Source organism: Manis pentadactyla, chromosome 19 (assembly GCF_030020395.1).
Source record: "Manis pentadactyla isolate mManPen7 chromosome 19, mManPen7.hap1, whole genome shotgun sequence".
Taxonomy (NCBI): Eukaryota; Metazoa; Chordata; class Mammalia; order Pholidota; family Manidae; genus Manis; species Manis pentadactyla.
This window is the reverse complement of record NC_080037.1, coordinates 10,631,646-10,647,104: the sequence shown is the minus strand read 5'-3', so window position 1 is coordinate 10,647,104 and position 15,459 is coordinate 10,631,646. Positions and strand designations below refer to the sequence as shown.

At 36.4% G+C, this 15,459-nt stretch overlaps 1 protein-coding gene across 6 annotated transcripts in view; it reads right to left on the bottom strand.

Moving 5' to 3' along the window:
- Window positions 1-15,459, bottom strand: part of ASH1L (ASH1 like histone lysine methyltransferase) — a 223,029-nt gene that overhangs the window by 88,591 nt on the left and 118,979 nt on the right. For all 6 annotated transcript variants that reach the window (XM_036922448.2, XM_036922447.2, XM_057495015.1 and 3 more), the window contains 2 exons: window positions 10,135-10,876; window positions 3,315-3,494 (listed from right to left, as the gene is read on the bottom strand). In XM_036922448.2, the coding sequence (XP_036778343.2) occupies window positions 3,315-3,494; window positions 10,135-10,876 (922 nt within the window). The remainder of the gene's footprint in view (window positions 1-3,314; window positions 3,495-10,134; window positions 10,877-15,459) is intronic.

Sequence of the window (15,459 nt, the reverse complement as noted above, 5' to 3'; positions counted from 1 at the left end):
GGGGCTAGAGCAACACAGCTGCTGCTATTCACCGCTAGCCACAAATACAATTCCTTAGCCATAAAACTGGACATAGCCAAGCCTCTATAAAATATAGAACAGAATGTTAATGTCACTAAGGACTCCCTCCAAACCCTTCTCCATTCCTTTTCCATTATCTGGGTGGGCCCAATGTAATCCACAAGGGTTCTTATAAGAGAGAGAAGGATGAAAAAGGCAGAATCAGTGAGAACAGAGCTAAGGTTCAAGTGATGCAATATGAGGACTCAACCTCTCATTGATGGTTTTGAAGACAGAAGGGGCCCCAAGCCAAGGAATGTGGGCTGCCTCTTGAAGCTGGAAAGGGAAGGAAAAGGACTCTATCCTAGAACCTCCAGAAGGAATGCAGTCTTGCCAACACCTTGATTTTAGCCTGCAGAGATTCATTTTGGACTTCTGACCTTAGGAACTGTAAAATAACAAATTTGTGTTGCTTTAGGCAATTGAAGTAATTTGTTACAGTAGGCATAGAAAACTAATACACAGGTTAACTTCTGTTAATAGTTTGATGACTATACTACCAGACAATTTTTGGTGCCTACATAAAATGTACATTAAAAATAGATATTTTTTATACCAAGGAGTACCAGCAGTACCACTTTTATCTTCTATCTCAACTAATAATGACATCATTATACACCCAGGAATACAATATAAAACACTGGGATCATCACTGATTCTAGCCCTGTACTTGCCTTCCTACCATCAGATCAGTCTTTAATTCCCTTCAATTTTAATGTCAAAAGTTTTCAAGAATTTATCCTTTCCAACATCCTGCCACTGAAATCACCTTTGTTCATGACACACTTCTATCCTGGAAAACTACAAAGGTGTCCTGCTTCCTAACTGGTCTTTTAACTTCTAAATGTACCACCTGTGGTGCAGGATGTTGACAGCAGAGAAAGTTGTACATGCACAGGTACAGGGGTATGTGAATTCTCCATACTTTCTACCAGTTTTTCTGTGAACTGTTCTAAACAATCATTTATTAATAAACAAAAAACCAAACTGCTACCAACAAAAAATAGCTAGTTCACAAAAATATACTGGCTTTATAGCTTGCATACATGTATTAATCTGATCAGTGTTCTTAAAATTATTCCAGAATAAACAATTTTCTTATTTATTGCTTATGAGATGAAGAGCGGGTTCTAACATAAATAAGGTGATATATTTCAGTCCATTTTCAGAAACACAGACTTTTGTCTGACCAAAGATATTTTAAAACACTGATGTGATTGATGATACTGATCTTCTGATGCACAGTCTGACTTTATTATTAATCACTGATTTTTAGGGATTCAATCCAGAAAAGCACATTACAGAAGTAAAACTTAATTTTTTTAGCAAGAAACTTAGTATGTTCCTGTTTTGTTTATTCAGCAAAATCACTGCTTTAAAATTATAACCGTATCAGTTTTTCTCACAATGCATTTCCATTTTCTCATTTGTAGTGACAGAATGCCAATTTTCTTTTCTTTTTTCAGGCACTGTCATCTGGAATAATGACCATTATTTTCCAACCTTCCCTGTGGCTCAGTGTGGTTACATGACTATACTCTGGCCATGACACTATAAATGAGGTTTTCAAGTTTCCTTTCTTAGTCAGTTTGGGCTGCTGTAACAAATTACCATATACTGGGTGGCTTAAACAACCTTTTATTTCTCACTGTTCTGGAAGCTGAGAAGTCTAAGATCAGGGTTGGGCTCTTCCTGTTTGCAGTGCTGCCTTCTTTTTGTATCCTCACATGGTGGAAAAAAGAGGTTATCTCTCTCTTCTTTAAGGGTTACTTCTCAAAGGCCCCACCTCCAAATACCATCAAACTGGGGATTAGAGCTTCAACACTGAATTTTGAAGAGGACACATTCAGTCAACAGTGTTTCCTTACAAAGAGGGTGCTTTTTACTTCCTTTCCTCTGTTCTGTTCTCTGTAATGATGATGTTATGGCTGGATTTTAAAAACTATGTTAGACCAAGAGGTAATTAGAGGAATGCAAGCCTAATGCTAAAATGGAAGAACAGAAAAAAAGGAGTCTAGGTCCCTGAAGACACTTTGAAGATAACATATTAACCTTGAATTGCATACTTCACAACTTCTTTTAAACTGAGGGAAAATTAATGTCTTATCTTCTTAAAGTCTTAGTTATTTGACAGGATTTCCAGTTACTGGTAGCTGAAAGTAAGGGTAACTGGTAAGCATTTTCATGACCCAAGAAGCAGGAATAGAGTACAAAGAGTTTTATGTGATATCTACCTTAGTAGCAAATCAATGAAAAATCTTTTCAGTGCAAAATTAAAGTGCTGTGGTTTACATGTTGATCACTTTAACCACACCAAATCAGATATACTCTAAAATCTAACTTTCCTCTTTCAATTTCATTCCTTCTTGACTAAATTCAGACCCTCATGACCGTTTGATGGACACTGTGAGTTTCTGCCATTAGTAACTCATTCAATTCATTCAGAGTTGTCATCTTAAAACACAAACTTGCACTTTGCACTTTCTTTCCTAAGACTATCACTTTTAATTTCATGTAGCTTAATGGGATAAATGTCTTAGAGTCAGTAAAGTCCATGTTTTTGTGGTTCCTATTACACAATCCTTATTTTCCGCTACATTTCAGAAACACTGAACTTTTGAATTATTCTAATACATGAAAAATATGCACATTCTATTATATGCCTTCATAGGTACACAGTATTTCCTCTAACTGGAATGCCTTTTTCTATCCTGCAAACTACTATTGAACCTCCAAAATCTAACTCAATTAGATTTTATGAAATACTTTTTACTCAATGATATTGTTAGCTGCTATTTCTTTGGGGCTTTAAAAATTCTCAATTAGAGTGCTTATCAAGCTATTCTTTCCCAAGAGAGTAGGAAGTTCTTTAAGGGGTATTTTGCTCATTTGGCTTGAAACACAGCAAACATTCAACTAATGAAAAATCAAAGTAGAAAACTGTCAAGATCATTTTAGGTACACTGTGCCACTTTTCTTATTTTTAATTAACAAAAAAAAGGCACCATTAAAATCCAAACTCTAAAAATGTAATCTAGAAAGGCAGAGAAAAGAAAAAGTTCAAGGAAGATAATTAGCCCTGAACAATAGTGCAGTATCATCATGATTACAGTGAACATTGAGGTATTTGTGATGAGATTTGTACTTGTGTTTATTACATCTGTACTGTACTTTTTGATAGTCAAAGTATTTTTTCAAACATGGAAGAATAACAGGTCTTTAAAGGATGTCAGCTGATAGGTACTACTACTTACTCTGTAGTTTTGTAAACGTCAGAATACAGCCCTGCTTTCTGATACTTCTTCTTTGGGGGACGTGGGGCCTTCTTTTCCCTTGGGATGAGAGAAAGCACAGGCTGCAAGGTATTTTCAGGTTCGGGAGGTTTGGCTGGGGTTTCAGGAGGACTGAGAATCTCAACTGCTGCTTCAGTAAAGCTAGAAAGAGAAGTTTAAAGATAATTTTATGGTAAAAAAAAAAAAATCTTCCTACAAATGATTGTCTATTTTTTAAAAATCACAGCAATTAAAAAAAAAGGGGTATGGGGTCTTCCTCATCTGGCCATTCTGAAATAACAGATAACAGACTTGTCCTCCTGATAGAAACTAATAGCAATACAGTAAACTACTATAACCCCGGACAAAGTTTATAAAACAATTATTAGACATAACAACAGTTACTGCAGCACTGTGATCCCTGAGAAATTTGAGAAAAAAAAGGAGATGAGTTCTACAACCACTTTGCCTTTAATAAAAGGACTGTGATGGAAGGAGGAGAACCAAAGCACAAGATGGCCAAGTTGATGAGCTAACAGAGAGAGATCAGAGTATGGAGAGGCTAAGGTAGCTGGAATTCATGGGGCAGAGAACTGGAATGGAGAAAGCTAGAGAGAAAAATAACTCTAGACATGTATATGGGTCTTCTTTAGTATATCGCTAAATACTAGGTTGTGGACGTGCCGGGTAAAATTCCATAATGGACAAAGAACTACCAGAGTACTGTAACCTGAGACATTGCCAGAGTTCACACAAGATAGTAGATATTCAGATTCCACTAGGCAAAGTAGAAAAACATTGCCCAACACCGAGGGCATTCAACAGAGATCCTATAGGGTAATATTACCCATTTTCATAGGGCTCAACTCTCCCTGGAATAAAGACCAACACTAACAAAGCTTAAAAACAATCTTCAAAAAAATTCAAGCTGATCTCACATGTAACTTAACTGCTAAAATAAAACAGAATACTTGGAAAAGAAAAAAACCCAGAAACAATAATGAAAGATTCTCAGTGCAAAAAAAAAATTCATAATGAAAAAAAAAAGTAGAGAGTAATGGCTAAAATTTGTCCAAATTTGATAAAAAGTATAAACTTAAAAAGTTCCAAGAAGTTAAACAAACCATAAGCAATATAAAAACAAATAAAACAAGTAAGGCATATCATAATAAACTTGCTGCAAACTATTGATAAAGAAAATAAAAGGAGCAAGAGAAAACAGGAGCACAAAAACAAGAATGGGTCAGATTTCATGTCTAAAACAATGCAAGCCAGAAGGCAATGAAGCAACATCTGTAAGTCCTAACGGGGTGGAGAAAGCCTGTCAAAAATAGTATTCTAAATCAATCAAAAACATTTTTAGGGAAGGGAGTGGGGAGGGAGGGAGGGAGAAGGGGATTAAGGGGCATATGATTAGCACACATAATATAGAGGGGGTCTTGGGGAAGGCAGTATAACACAGAGATGACAAATAGTGACTCTATAGCATCTTACTATGCTGATGGACAGTGACTGCAATGGGGTGGGGGAGGACTCGATAATATGTTGCTACCGAGAAACCTTCATAAGATTGCATATCAATGATACCTTAATAAAAAAAAATATACGTTTTAAAAAAATCTTTAAAAATTAAGGTGATTCCAGTTCCAGGCAAACATGAAATAGACACTTCTACCTATCCTTCCACTAAGCAAAACTAAAAACCCTGGAAATTACATACACAATAAACATAAGCAAACAAATTGGCTAGGGACCTTGGTACCTAAGCAATGACACATCAGGGAGTTTCCTAGACTTTCTGTTTGCCTCATACTTAAAAGTCTGAATATAGTTTCCCATAACACAGACAAGGCAAAATGTCTGATCTTATCACTTCTATTCAACATCACAGTTAAAGGTCCTGGCCAGTGCAAAAAAAGGTGAGAAAAAGAAAAAATCTGTGTTAGCTCTCCAATTTTGTTCTTCAAAATTGTTTTGGCTACTTGATATCCCCTGAGATCCTTTAATTGTAGAGTGCATTTTTCTATTTCTGCAAAAAACATCACTGGGATTTTGATAGGGATTGCACTCAATCTGTAGACTGCTTTGGGTAGTACTGGTATCTTAGCACTATTAAGTTTCCAACCCATGAACACAGGCTGTCATTCGTCTTCTTTAATTTTATTCAACAATGTTTTGCAGTTTTCAATGTGCAAGTCTTTCATCTTCCTAAGTTTATTCTTAAATATTTTATTCTTTTTGATCCCATTGTAAAATTGTTAACTTCCGTTTTGGAAAATTGTTAGTGTATACAAATGCAACTGACTTTTATATGTTAATTTTATATCCTCAACTTTGCTAAATTTGTTTAGTAGCTTTAATAGTTTTTTTGTGTGGTATCTTTGGGATTTTCTACACGTAAGATATTTTACCTGTGGACAGAGCTAATTTTACTTTTTCTTTTATAATTTGGATGTCTTTTACTTCTTTTTCTTGCCTGATGGCTTGTTAGGAATTTCAATACTGAGTTGAATTAAAGTGGCAAAAGTAGACATCCTCTCCTTGTTCCTCCTATTACAGGAAAAGCTCTCAGTCTTCCACCATTTGACGTGTGAGCCGTGGGTTTTTTTATATATGGCCTTTATTATGTTGAGGAAACTAGTTTCTTTGTACTACTAGATTGCTGAGATATTTTATCTTGAACCTCTTATATTTTTGTCAAATTATTTTTCTATATTTATTGATATGATCATGTGATTTTTTCCTTAGTCTGTTGATGTGATGGATTACATTACTTGATTTTTAAATGTTGAACAAGTCTTGCAAAACTGGGATAAATCTTACTTGGTGATGGGATTTAGTATATATTTATTTTTATATATTAATCAATTTATTTAATCTGTTTTTTAACTTATTTTTTTACTATTCTCCTTAACAGCCAAGTTCACTTCTACTGCTGTACTGGTATATCTTATGTTTCTTTCTCTTGCCATCAAAAATGCTTTCTGCTTTCCGGCTTATCCCCTACATATTTAAATTCTCCAAGTGCCATGTTTCTCCAAGGGCTATCCATAGACCATATACATCAGAATCATCATGGGGACTTATAAATGCAAATGCCCACTCACAGAATTTCAAGAATTCCTATTAAGAAGATGTGGGATGTACACCTTCCTAACCTGGCTGGTCCTGATACCCCACATTAAGCACTCTCTTTACAAGAGCATCCTTCTCATCCTACTCCATCTTTTGACACCCGAGGCTGGGCTGATACTTTCTCCCTATTGTTCCATGGCTCAACTCCTCACCCAGTAAGGCTCCAACACCTCGCTTAGTGTCACCATGGTTTCCACACTCCATGTAGATATCTACCTGATGGCTTTAAGATGAATTTTACAGGAAAGAAAGAGAAAGAAAAGAGATGGCATTTTAAAATATGGTTTTATGGTATGTGTACACCAACACAATACTGTGCTTACTTGTGGGTTTTTTTTTCCCCTGGATAAATATAATATCAGCTAGTGTACCACTTTCATGGACTTATTTCTTTTATTTAATATGTTTCTAAGATTCATCATTATTGCATGTCAGCTATAATTAAAATTTTTACTACCGTATCACATTCCATTGTGTGAATGATTACAACATACTTACTCCTTTTCCTATTATTCTGGGATAGCTCCAGTTCCTATATGCATAAAAATCATCTATATCTGTATCTGTATCTATATCTATAACCAATCTTCTATGTCATAACCAATCTTGCTACTACCTTTCCAAAGTGTTTTCTGGTACCCCTTGGGCAAGAGTTTTTTTTCTAAGCTATCTAGAAAGGAATTGCTAAATTGTACAGTTGACTTGTAATATGACTTATAATACTGTTTTTTGTCATATATCCTAGATACCAAAAATGTACAAATTTTATGTGTTATAAATTTCCTCCCTCAGCTTGTAGCAAGTCTTCATATCTTTGTCATGATGATGTTTGATGAACAGAAATTCTTAGTTACAATATAGTCCAGTATATTAATCATTACCTGTATGGTTACTGTTGATATTTTGTTTATGAAATCCTTTTGACAACAAGGTCATAAAGTCTTTCTTCTCTGTATTAGCCTTTACAGGTTTATTTGCTTCTTATGTATTTCATCAACTGGAAATAATTTTTGTATATGGGGTAAGACAAGAGTTCAATTTCATTCTCATCCCTACACAATATCAACTTTGAGGCAAACAATTTTTGAATATTTGTTTTCTTTCCCTGGGCTATGCAGTGTCACTCTGTCATATAGCAAGCTACATATATGCATGGATTTGTTTTTCCCTTACCTACTAGTTCCATACTAGATTAATAAACCATAGCTTGAAATTAAGTTCTGGGACAAATCCATTGGTTTATTTAGTTAATTCCATTCCTAGGTATGTACCCTAGAGAAGTAAGTCCCCATAGCCACCAGTGAACATATATTAAGCGCAGCATTTTTGCATCATAGCCTCAAACTGGAAATAACCCAACAGTAAAGTGGAAAAACTGTATTATATAAACAGTGGATTACTATACAATAACAAAAAGGAGATAGCTACAGCAATATGCAATGACACAGATAGTATTTAAGATGTATATGTTGAGCAAAAAAGTGAGACGCAAAATCGTATGTGCTATACAATCCATTTCAATGATTCTCAGGAAGGATAAACTGTATTATACAGGGTTGCATACTTAATGGTATAAAAAAAAGGCAAAGATGTGGTTATCATAAAAGTCAGGAGATTGACTACAGCTTGTGGTAAGGAAGCAATTTATGACTGAAAAGGAACATGGAATGCTAGCAATATTCTGTATTCACCCATTCTATACCTACATGAGTATTAACTTTATAATTTTTTTTTACTTAATCACTTATGTTTATATACTTTCTATATGTTTATAATCCCACTTCCCTCATTTCTCTAAAAAGTTTTATTGAAACTGGCATGACTCTTTTCTTTAAAGTGTGGGAGAATTCTCTTTTAAATCATTCAGGGCCTGGTGCTTTCTTTGTGGCAAGAATTTTTTTTTCAAGATTTTAAATTACATATTCAATATACATAATAGAAGCACTCAAGCTGTTCCTTCTTGAGTAGGTTTTTCCTATGAATATAATTACACATTTCAACTGAGTTTTCCAATTTGCTGGGCATAAAGTTATTAAAGTTTTTGCTTTTTAATCTCTCATATACAGCTTATCTCCTTTTTAATTCCTAATTTTGATCAACCTTCCCAGAAATTTGTGTATTTTATTAGTTTAAGAAACTAACTTTAGTCTTCAGTGATTCTATTACACCTTGGTTTTATTTTGTTAATTTAGTGTGTGTGTTTTATCTCCCTCCTTTACCATTTTGGAGCTTATTCTCCTGTTTTTCTAATTGCTTAACTGGATTCTTGGTTCATAAACTTTCAGCATTAAAAATACATATATAAGCATTAAAGGCTTTTCTGGGTATCTCTCTAGATATATCTCACAGGTTTCAATATGTAGCATAGTATTTATTAGTTTCAAATATTTTTATTATGATTTTTTAACGTTAGTTAAAAAAAATTTATCTTTTCTCCTTTTAGAACCAGGATTTGAACCCAGGTTTTTTAAGTCTAGAAACAAGCTCATAAACATTATACTGTTCTTTTGCATTTTGGTTTGTTATTAATTAACAAACAGAAACCAAACTCTTAAACTTGGCATAGAAGGGCGAGGCCCTCTACATTATCAGGACTCCACAACCTTTTCTCTAGACTCATGTGCTACCATACTACTCTGATTCACTCTGTGTTTTGGCTACAAAAGCTTTCTTTCTCTTCCCTGAACCTGCCATGGCTTTTGACACTTAGCCTATAATGTCTGCTCTAGCCTGCTCCTTTAAATAATAAACGAAGTCTACTCTTCAGATTTTAGCTTAGGAATTAACTTCCACAGGCAAACTAAGTCAGTCATCTCTGATACATATTTTTTTCCAGACAAAGTTTTTCTCTTTCATATATTTACATCTGATATAATTTTATAATCCTAAATAATTCCTCATAACAGCACTTAGACTGCAAGATCCATGAGGACAGTAAATGTATTTATATTTGCTTACCACTGTTATCTATCATGGAATAAGTAGTTTTGCAATAAACACTTACTGAATAAATGAACAAACTTCTGCTTGTAAGTACTATAGTTGGTTCTAGTTAGAGAAAGGTGAAAAACTGTTGCTGTTCCTGAGAAGTCACTGTCACGTCCTTTCCTGTACAATTTCTTGAGGGTAGAAACTGTATCTTTCTCTTCATAATCTCTCCAAATATGAGAATATAATTTTGTGGAAAAGAAGTGTTTAATGTTGCTGACTATGGTATTAGAATCTGCTGAACAGAAAGGCTTATCTGAAAAGCCTTTTCTCTGAAGTACAGGTTTAAGGCAACCAGTCCTAAAGTGAATGGTCAGGATGTCATAAACTGTCACTTTCTACAGTGACAGCAGAAATCATTCTCTCTGTAGGTAAAGACTTGGTAATTAAAATGTAATAACACTGATAGCAAAACAGATAACAGAAAGAAAAAAAACAAAAAACCATAAGACCCTAAGTAAGAAATTAGTGTATGATAAAGCTATTTTAAATAAGTAGGGAAAGGATAAATTAATCAATAAATACTATTTAAGACTACCATTTGAAAATTCAAAAAAATTAAATCTTTTTCTTTAAACCTAAAACAAAACCAAAACAAGCCTCACTGAAATAGCTATTTTACATTTGTACAAAAAAGCTAGTTTCCTCTACTCAGATAAAATGTTAAACAAGGAATTACCTTTTAGTATTATTCTCTTGTTCTTCCTCTGGAAATGGCTTCTGCTTTTTCTTGATCTGTTCTTCTAACAGCCAACTTTTCCTCTTCAATCCCTTCTTATGTTCTGGATTCAGGTTTACACTCTGAACAACAGCCTCGATGACATCTGTAACTGTATCAGGACTAAGGTGCAGTGTTGCTCCTTCTTCACCTTCATTCAACTCTGGGCTGACAAACTGGGCAGCCTGGAATGCTTGCATTGATACCACTGCCTGGAGTGGACATTTCCGAGGTCGGCCTGGTCTGCGTTTCACAAAGTTATTCCCCGTCCTGGCCTGTCTTTGAAGTTTTTTGGCTTTTAAAATTTTATTGACATGGTCCAGGTTTTTCTTGGTGGCCAAGATTTTGTCATAATTGCACATTTTCCGAGCTTGGCGCTGCATAGCTTCCACTACACTTCTCTTGATATGATGTGGGGAACAGCTGCGTGGCAACTTCTCAGAAAGGAGTGAAATGTTATTGCTGCAAGAGTCACTGGGAACTGCAGGCACTAGAAGGCTGTCTGGTTTTCCCAGGCTTCGTTCCTTGCTGTGGCTATGGCCAGGACTGGAGGAAGGTGCCATAGAGGCAGATGCAATCACAGCATCAATATTTTTCTCGAGGGACTCTTGGTCCTCGTGTTGTACCATCCGCTGCAGCAGACTATCCACAGAATCATCCCCAGAAGCAATCAATCTTGGACTTCGAGAGGGAACACCATTCACTAAATAAGACAACAAATGACAGATAAAAATTAAACAAGATAATTATTTAAATAACTTTTTACACAGAATAAAAGACAAGGTATACTGCTCCTTTTTTCATAGCAAGATTAAACATAATACCAGATTCTTTTGTCTTTCATAGGCAAGTTGCTAGTTTACTTTCCTGTGTAAGGTACATTACAGTAACCATAATAAATTCAAAACTGGCCCATGTTTCCCTAATGATTTATGGATTAAACAACAATTCTCACTCTCTGAGATGAGGAGCAGAAAGAAATAGAGTTTATCTCTTCAAAAGTGAAGGCCTAGTTAAGGGACTTGACAGTTAAGTGTTGGATAAAGATTATATTTTGAATAAAGATGGTATTTCTAGTTCAGTGCTTTTTTGACAAAGTTTTAAGTGCACAACAACCGAAGTGAAACTCTTCTTGGGAAAAGCTTTAAAATGAGAATAGAAAACATCTGTACCAACTAGTTTAGAAAGAATATATGTTGACGGAAAGGTTACAAAGTAAGTGGTCTTAGATAAACCTTGTTATCTTAGTGGCCCAATGATGTTGTGTTCTTTGTTCAGATACCACCCAGCAACTTTTTATGATATAATTAATGTGGGAAATGATCAACTTTCTCTGGCAAGCTATGTTAGTTTTACAGTATTATAAAAATCAGATCATAATAGGTCACTTACCAAGATGCCTACATACTTTAATACTAATAACCACAGGTCCAAAGTTAATCAATGTATTTCTTATCTATATGACTTTAAAATGTTGATATTATTCTAGTATCTAGTATAACTCCTTTACATGCCACAGGCATTCCAGATTCTAATCTTTTCTAGAATTTTTCTCAAATTAACAATAACTTCCATCAAAATAGTATCCAAGTCTTGCTTAAATTCAGTATTTTTAAAATTGCAAACTTTCAGCTTTATTTTATGTCACTACTTTTTAAAATCATGCTTCCGTTGTTTCTATAATATACTTTAAGTTACCTTCCAATTACTTGTGACTCCATCAAATTTAACTGTAGAGATCTTCAATCCCTAGTACTTGTTACTTATTTTTTATACTATTGTCCCACTGGAAACATGTTGATTCTCATAGTTTCAATTATTGTCAGAGTAAACACACTAATTTTAATTCTATCTGAAAGTTGCCAAAATGACAACTGATCTATTCTGTTTCCCCAACCTTAAATGCTATCAGTTCTCAAACTCTCTAGTGCAGTCCTTTACTTGTTTCAACTTGACACTCTCTTTGGCAATTCATTCAACTGTCATCTATATTCTGATGATGCTCAAATCTCTATTTTCTGTAGAACTTCCTTCTAATTCTCTACTTTTGCATTTTTCATAGATTTCTTAACGTCATATCTACAACTTAATTATTTCCCCCTTCAACCTTGTTCCTCCTCCAGATTACCTACCTCAAGTGAATGATACCTTAAAGGCAACCATTCAACATTATGTATACTGAGCAACAATCATGTGGCACGAATTTTATTATCCAAACACAGGCCATATCACCTATTATTTCTCCTTTATTCTCCCCACAAACCATAAAATTTGGTTTTATGTTAGTTTGATCTCTTCAACTTATCTACTTTTCTTCATTCTAATATAGCCACTCAAGACTAAGCTAGTTTTATATCCCTGCTCTAAACGAATAGCCTGCCCACCTGTGGTGCTATTAAAACATGTACACAAATCTTTTTATGCTTCTCCTACCAAGTGGTAGTATGTCCTTCTCCCCTTAAATACAAGCTGCCCTTAGTGAGTTGCTTCTAGCAAAGAGAATTCAGAAGAAGTAAAAATGTGGTGATTTCCAACATTAGGCTAGAAAAGGCAGCACAGCTTCCAACTGGGTCTTTCTCAGGATACCTGCCCTTGGCATCCAGCTTCAACACTGTTAAGAGTCTAGACAACAAAGTGGCACGCTGCCCAACAGATTCCGCTAGGGTATTAGCCAACAGCTAGCATCAATCACGAGACAAGAGAATGAGGAAGCCTTTCAGATGATGCTACGAGCCCTGGCACTGTCTGATTACAACCCTAGAAAACAACCCCAGAAACTTAGATAATAAGCACCTAGAACTCTGAAATGAGAAGTGATTATTGTTGTTTGACATCAGTAAGTTTAAGGTGGTTTGTTATTCAGCAAAAGCTAAAAGAACATTGTTCTTTCTACTTCACTCCTGCTTCCCTACAACCCACTTCGCACAGCAGCCTGAGTGACCTTTTAAAAAATACAAATTTTATCAGGTTTCTGCTTCTGCTGAAAACCCTTAAAGAGCTTCTCACAACATAAAACAACACTGAAATTACCATGTTTTCCTCTAGCCTCATGTCATATTAGCACTCTATCTTGAACCCTCAACTGCAGTAATAATGAACTTCAATTTCTCAAACATAGTAAGTTTTTTCTTAACCTAAGGCCTTTGAATATGTTGTTATCTCTGCCTGGAAAAATGTTTACTCACAAATTTACTTGCTTAATTACTGTTAACTTTTGAGGTGACAGTGAGGATATAAAGTCCTTAAGGAAATTTCCATGATCAGCACCCCCACTCCTCCACAACATTAAGAATTACCATGTATCTCTCCTTTCCTAACACTAATCACACTTCTAATTAGCGGTTAATGTAACTCATAAATGACATACGTTCATGATGGCTGTGATGATACTCATCAAATTCACTTTTTGTTTTCAATGGTCAGGATATAATTAGTTAATATGTAACTGAATCCTGGGTTCAAAACCTTGGAAATTATTTTTGTTTCCTCTTTTCAGCAACTTCTCAGGGCTGTCAAGTGTTTTTAATTCATGAGTATAAATTTAAAACAGAATCCTAAAATGGGTACATTTCACTCGGTGGTTTGCTTTACACTTGCTTTTCTTAAAAATTTTTATTGATACATAATTGATATATAATCTCATATTGGTTTCAGGTGTACAGCATAATGATTTGATATTTATACATTGCCATAATAAGTCTAGTTAACACGCACCACCACGTAGTCACAACTCTTTGTGTTTTCTCATTTTCATGATAATGTCCTTTGAAGAGCAAAAGTTTTAAAATTTGCTGAAGTCAAATTTATCTTTTTTTTTCCTTTTATGGTCCATGCTTTTTATCCTATTTAAGAAATCTTTAGGGGATGGGCGGAAGATGGCGGCGTGAGTAGCGCAGCGGAAATCTCCTCCCAAAACCACATATATCTATGAAAATATAACAAAGACAACCCCTTCCTAGAATAAAGACCAGAGGACACAGGACAATATCCAGACCACATCCGCACCTGAGAGAACCCAGCGCCTCGCGAAGGGGGTAAGATACAAGCCCTGGCCCCGCGGGAGCCGAGCGCCCCTCCCCCCAGCTCCCGGCGGGAGAAGAGCAGGCAGAGCGGGAGGGAGACGGAGCCCAGGACTGCCGAACACCTAGCCCCAGCCATCCGGGCCAGAGTGCAGGGCCCTGGATACTGGGAAAACAGGGCAGCAAGAACAGTGAGCGGGCACCGGAGGCCTGGCACTGGAGGACACCAGAAAAGTGAGTGACCATTTTTTTTTTTTTTTTTTTTGGCGAGCGGTTTTTGGAAGTCTTAAAGGGATAGGGCCCCCAATACTAGGGAAACAGGGCAGCAAGAACAGTGAGTGGGCACCGGTGGCCTGGCGCTGGAGGACACCAGAAAAGTGAGCGACCATCTTTTTTTTTTTTTTTTTTTGCTGTTTTGTTATGGCCAGTGCTTTTTGGAAGTCTTAAAGGGATAGGGATCCCAATACTAGGGAAACAGGGCAGCAAGACCGGTGAGCACATGCCTGAGGCTGGCGCCGGAGAATAAAGAAAAACGAGCGGCCACCTTTTTTTTTTTTTTTTTAAATTAAAAAAAAAATTTTTTTTTGTGTGGTCGTTGTTTTGTTTTGGCGGGGGCTTTTTGGAAGTCTTAAAGGGGCAGGGCCGGACACTTAATCCAGAGGTAGGGAATCCGGGGATCTCTGGGCACCCTAACCCCTGGGATGCAGGGAGCAGGGAGGCCCCTTACGGAGATAAATAGCCTCCCAGCCGGTCCCGCTCCAACGCGACTCCACCATTTGGGAGTAGCTGCCCGAGCCAGGCCACGCCCACAGCAACAGCGGAGATTAACTCCATAGCAGCCGGGCAGGAAGCAGAAACCCTGTCTGCGCGCAGCTGCGCAGCACAAGCCACTAGAGGCCGCTGTTCTCCCAGGAGAGGAGGGCCACAAACCAACAAGAAAGGAAGTCCTTCCAGCCGTCACTCGTCCCAGTTCTGCAGACTATTCCTATCACCATGAAAAGGCAAAGCTACAGGCAGACAAAGATCACAGAGACAACACCAGAGAAGGAGACAGACCTAACCAGTCTTCCTGAAAAAGAATTCAAAATAAGAATCATAAACATGCTGACAGAGATGCAGAGAAATACGCAAGAGAAATGGGATGAAGTCCGGAGGGAGATCACAGATGCCAGAAAGGAGATTGCAGAAATGAAACAAACTCTGGAAGGGTTTATAAGCAGAATGGAGAGGATGCAAGAGGCCATTGATGGAATTGAAACCAGAGAAC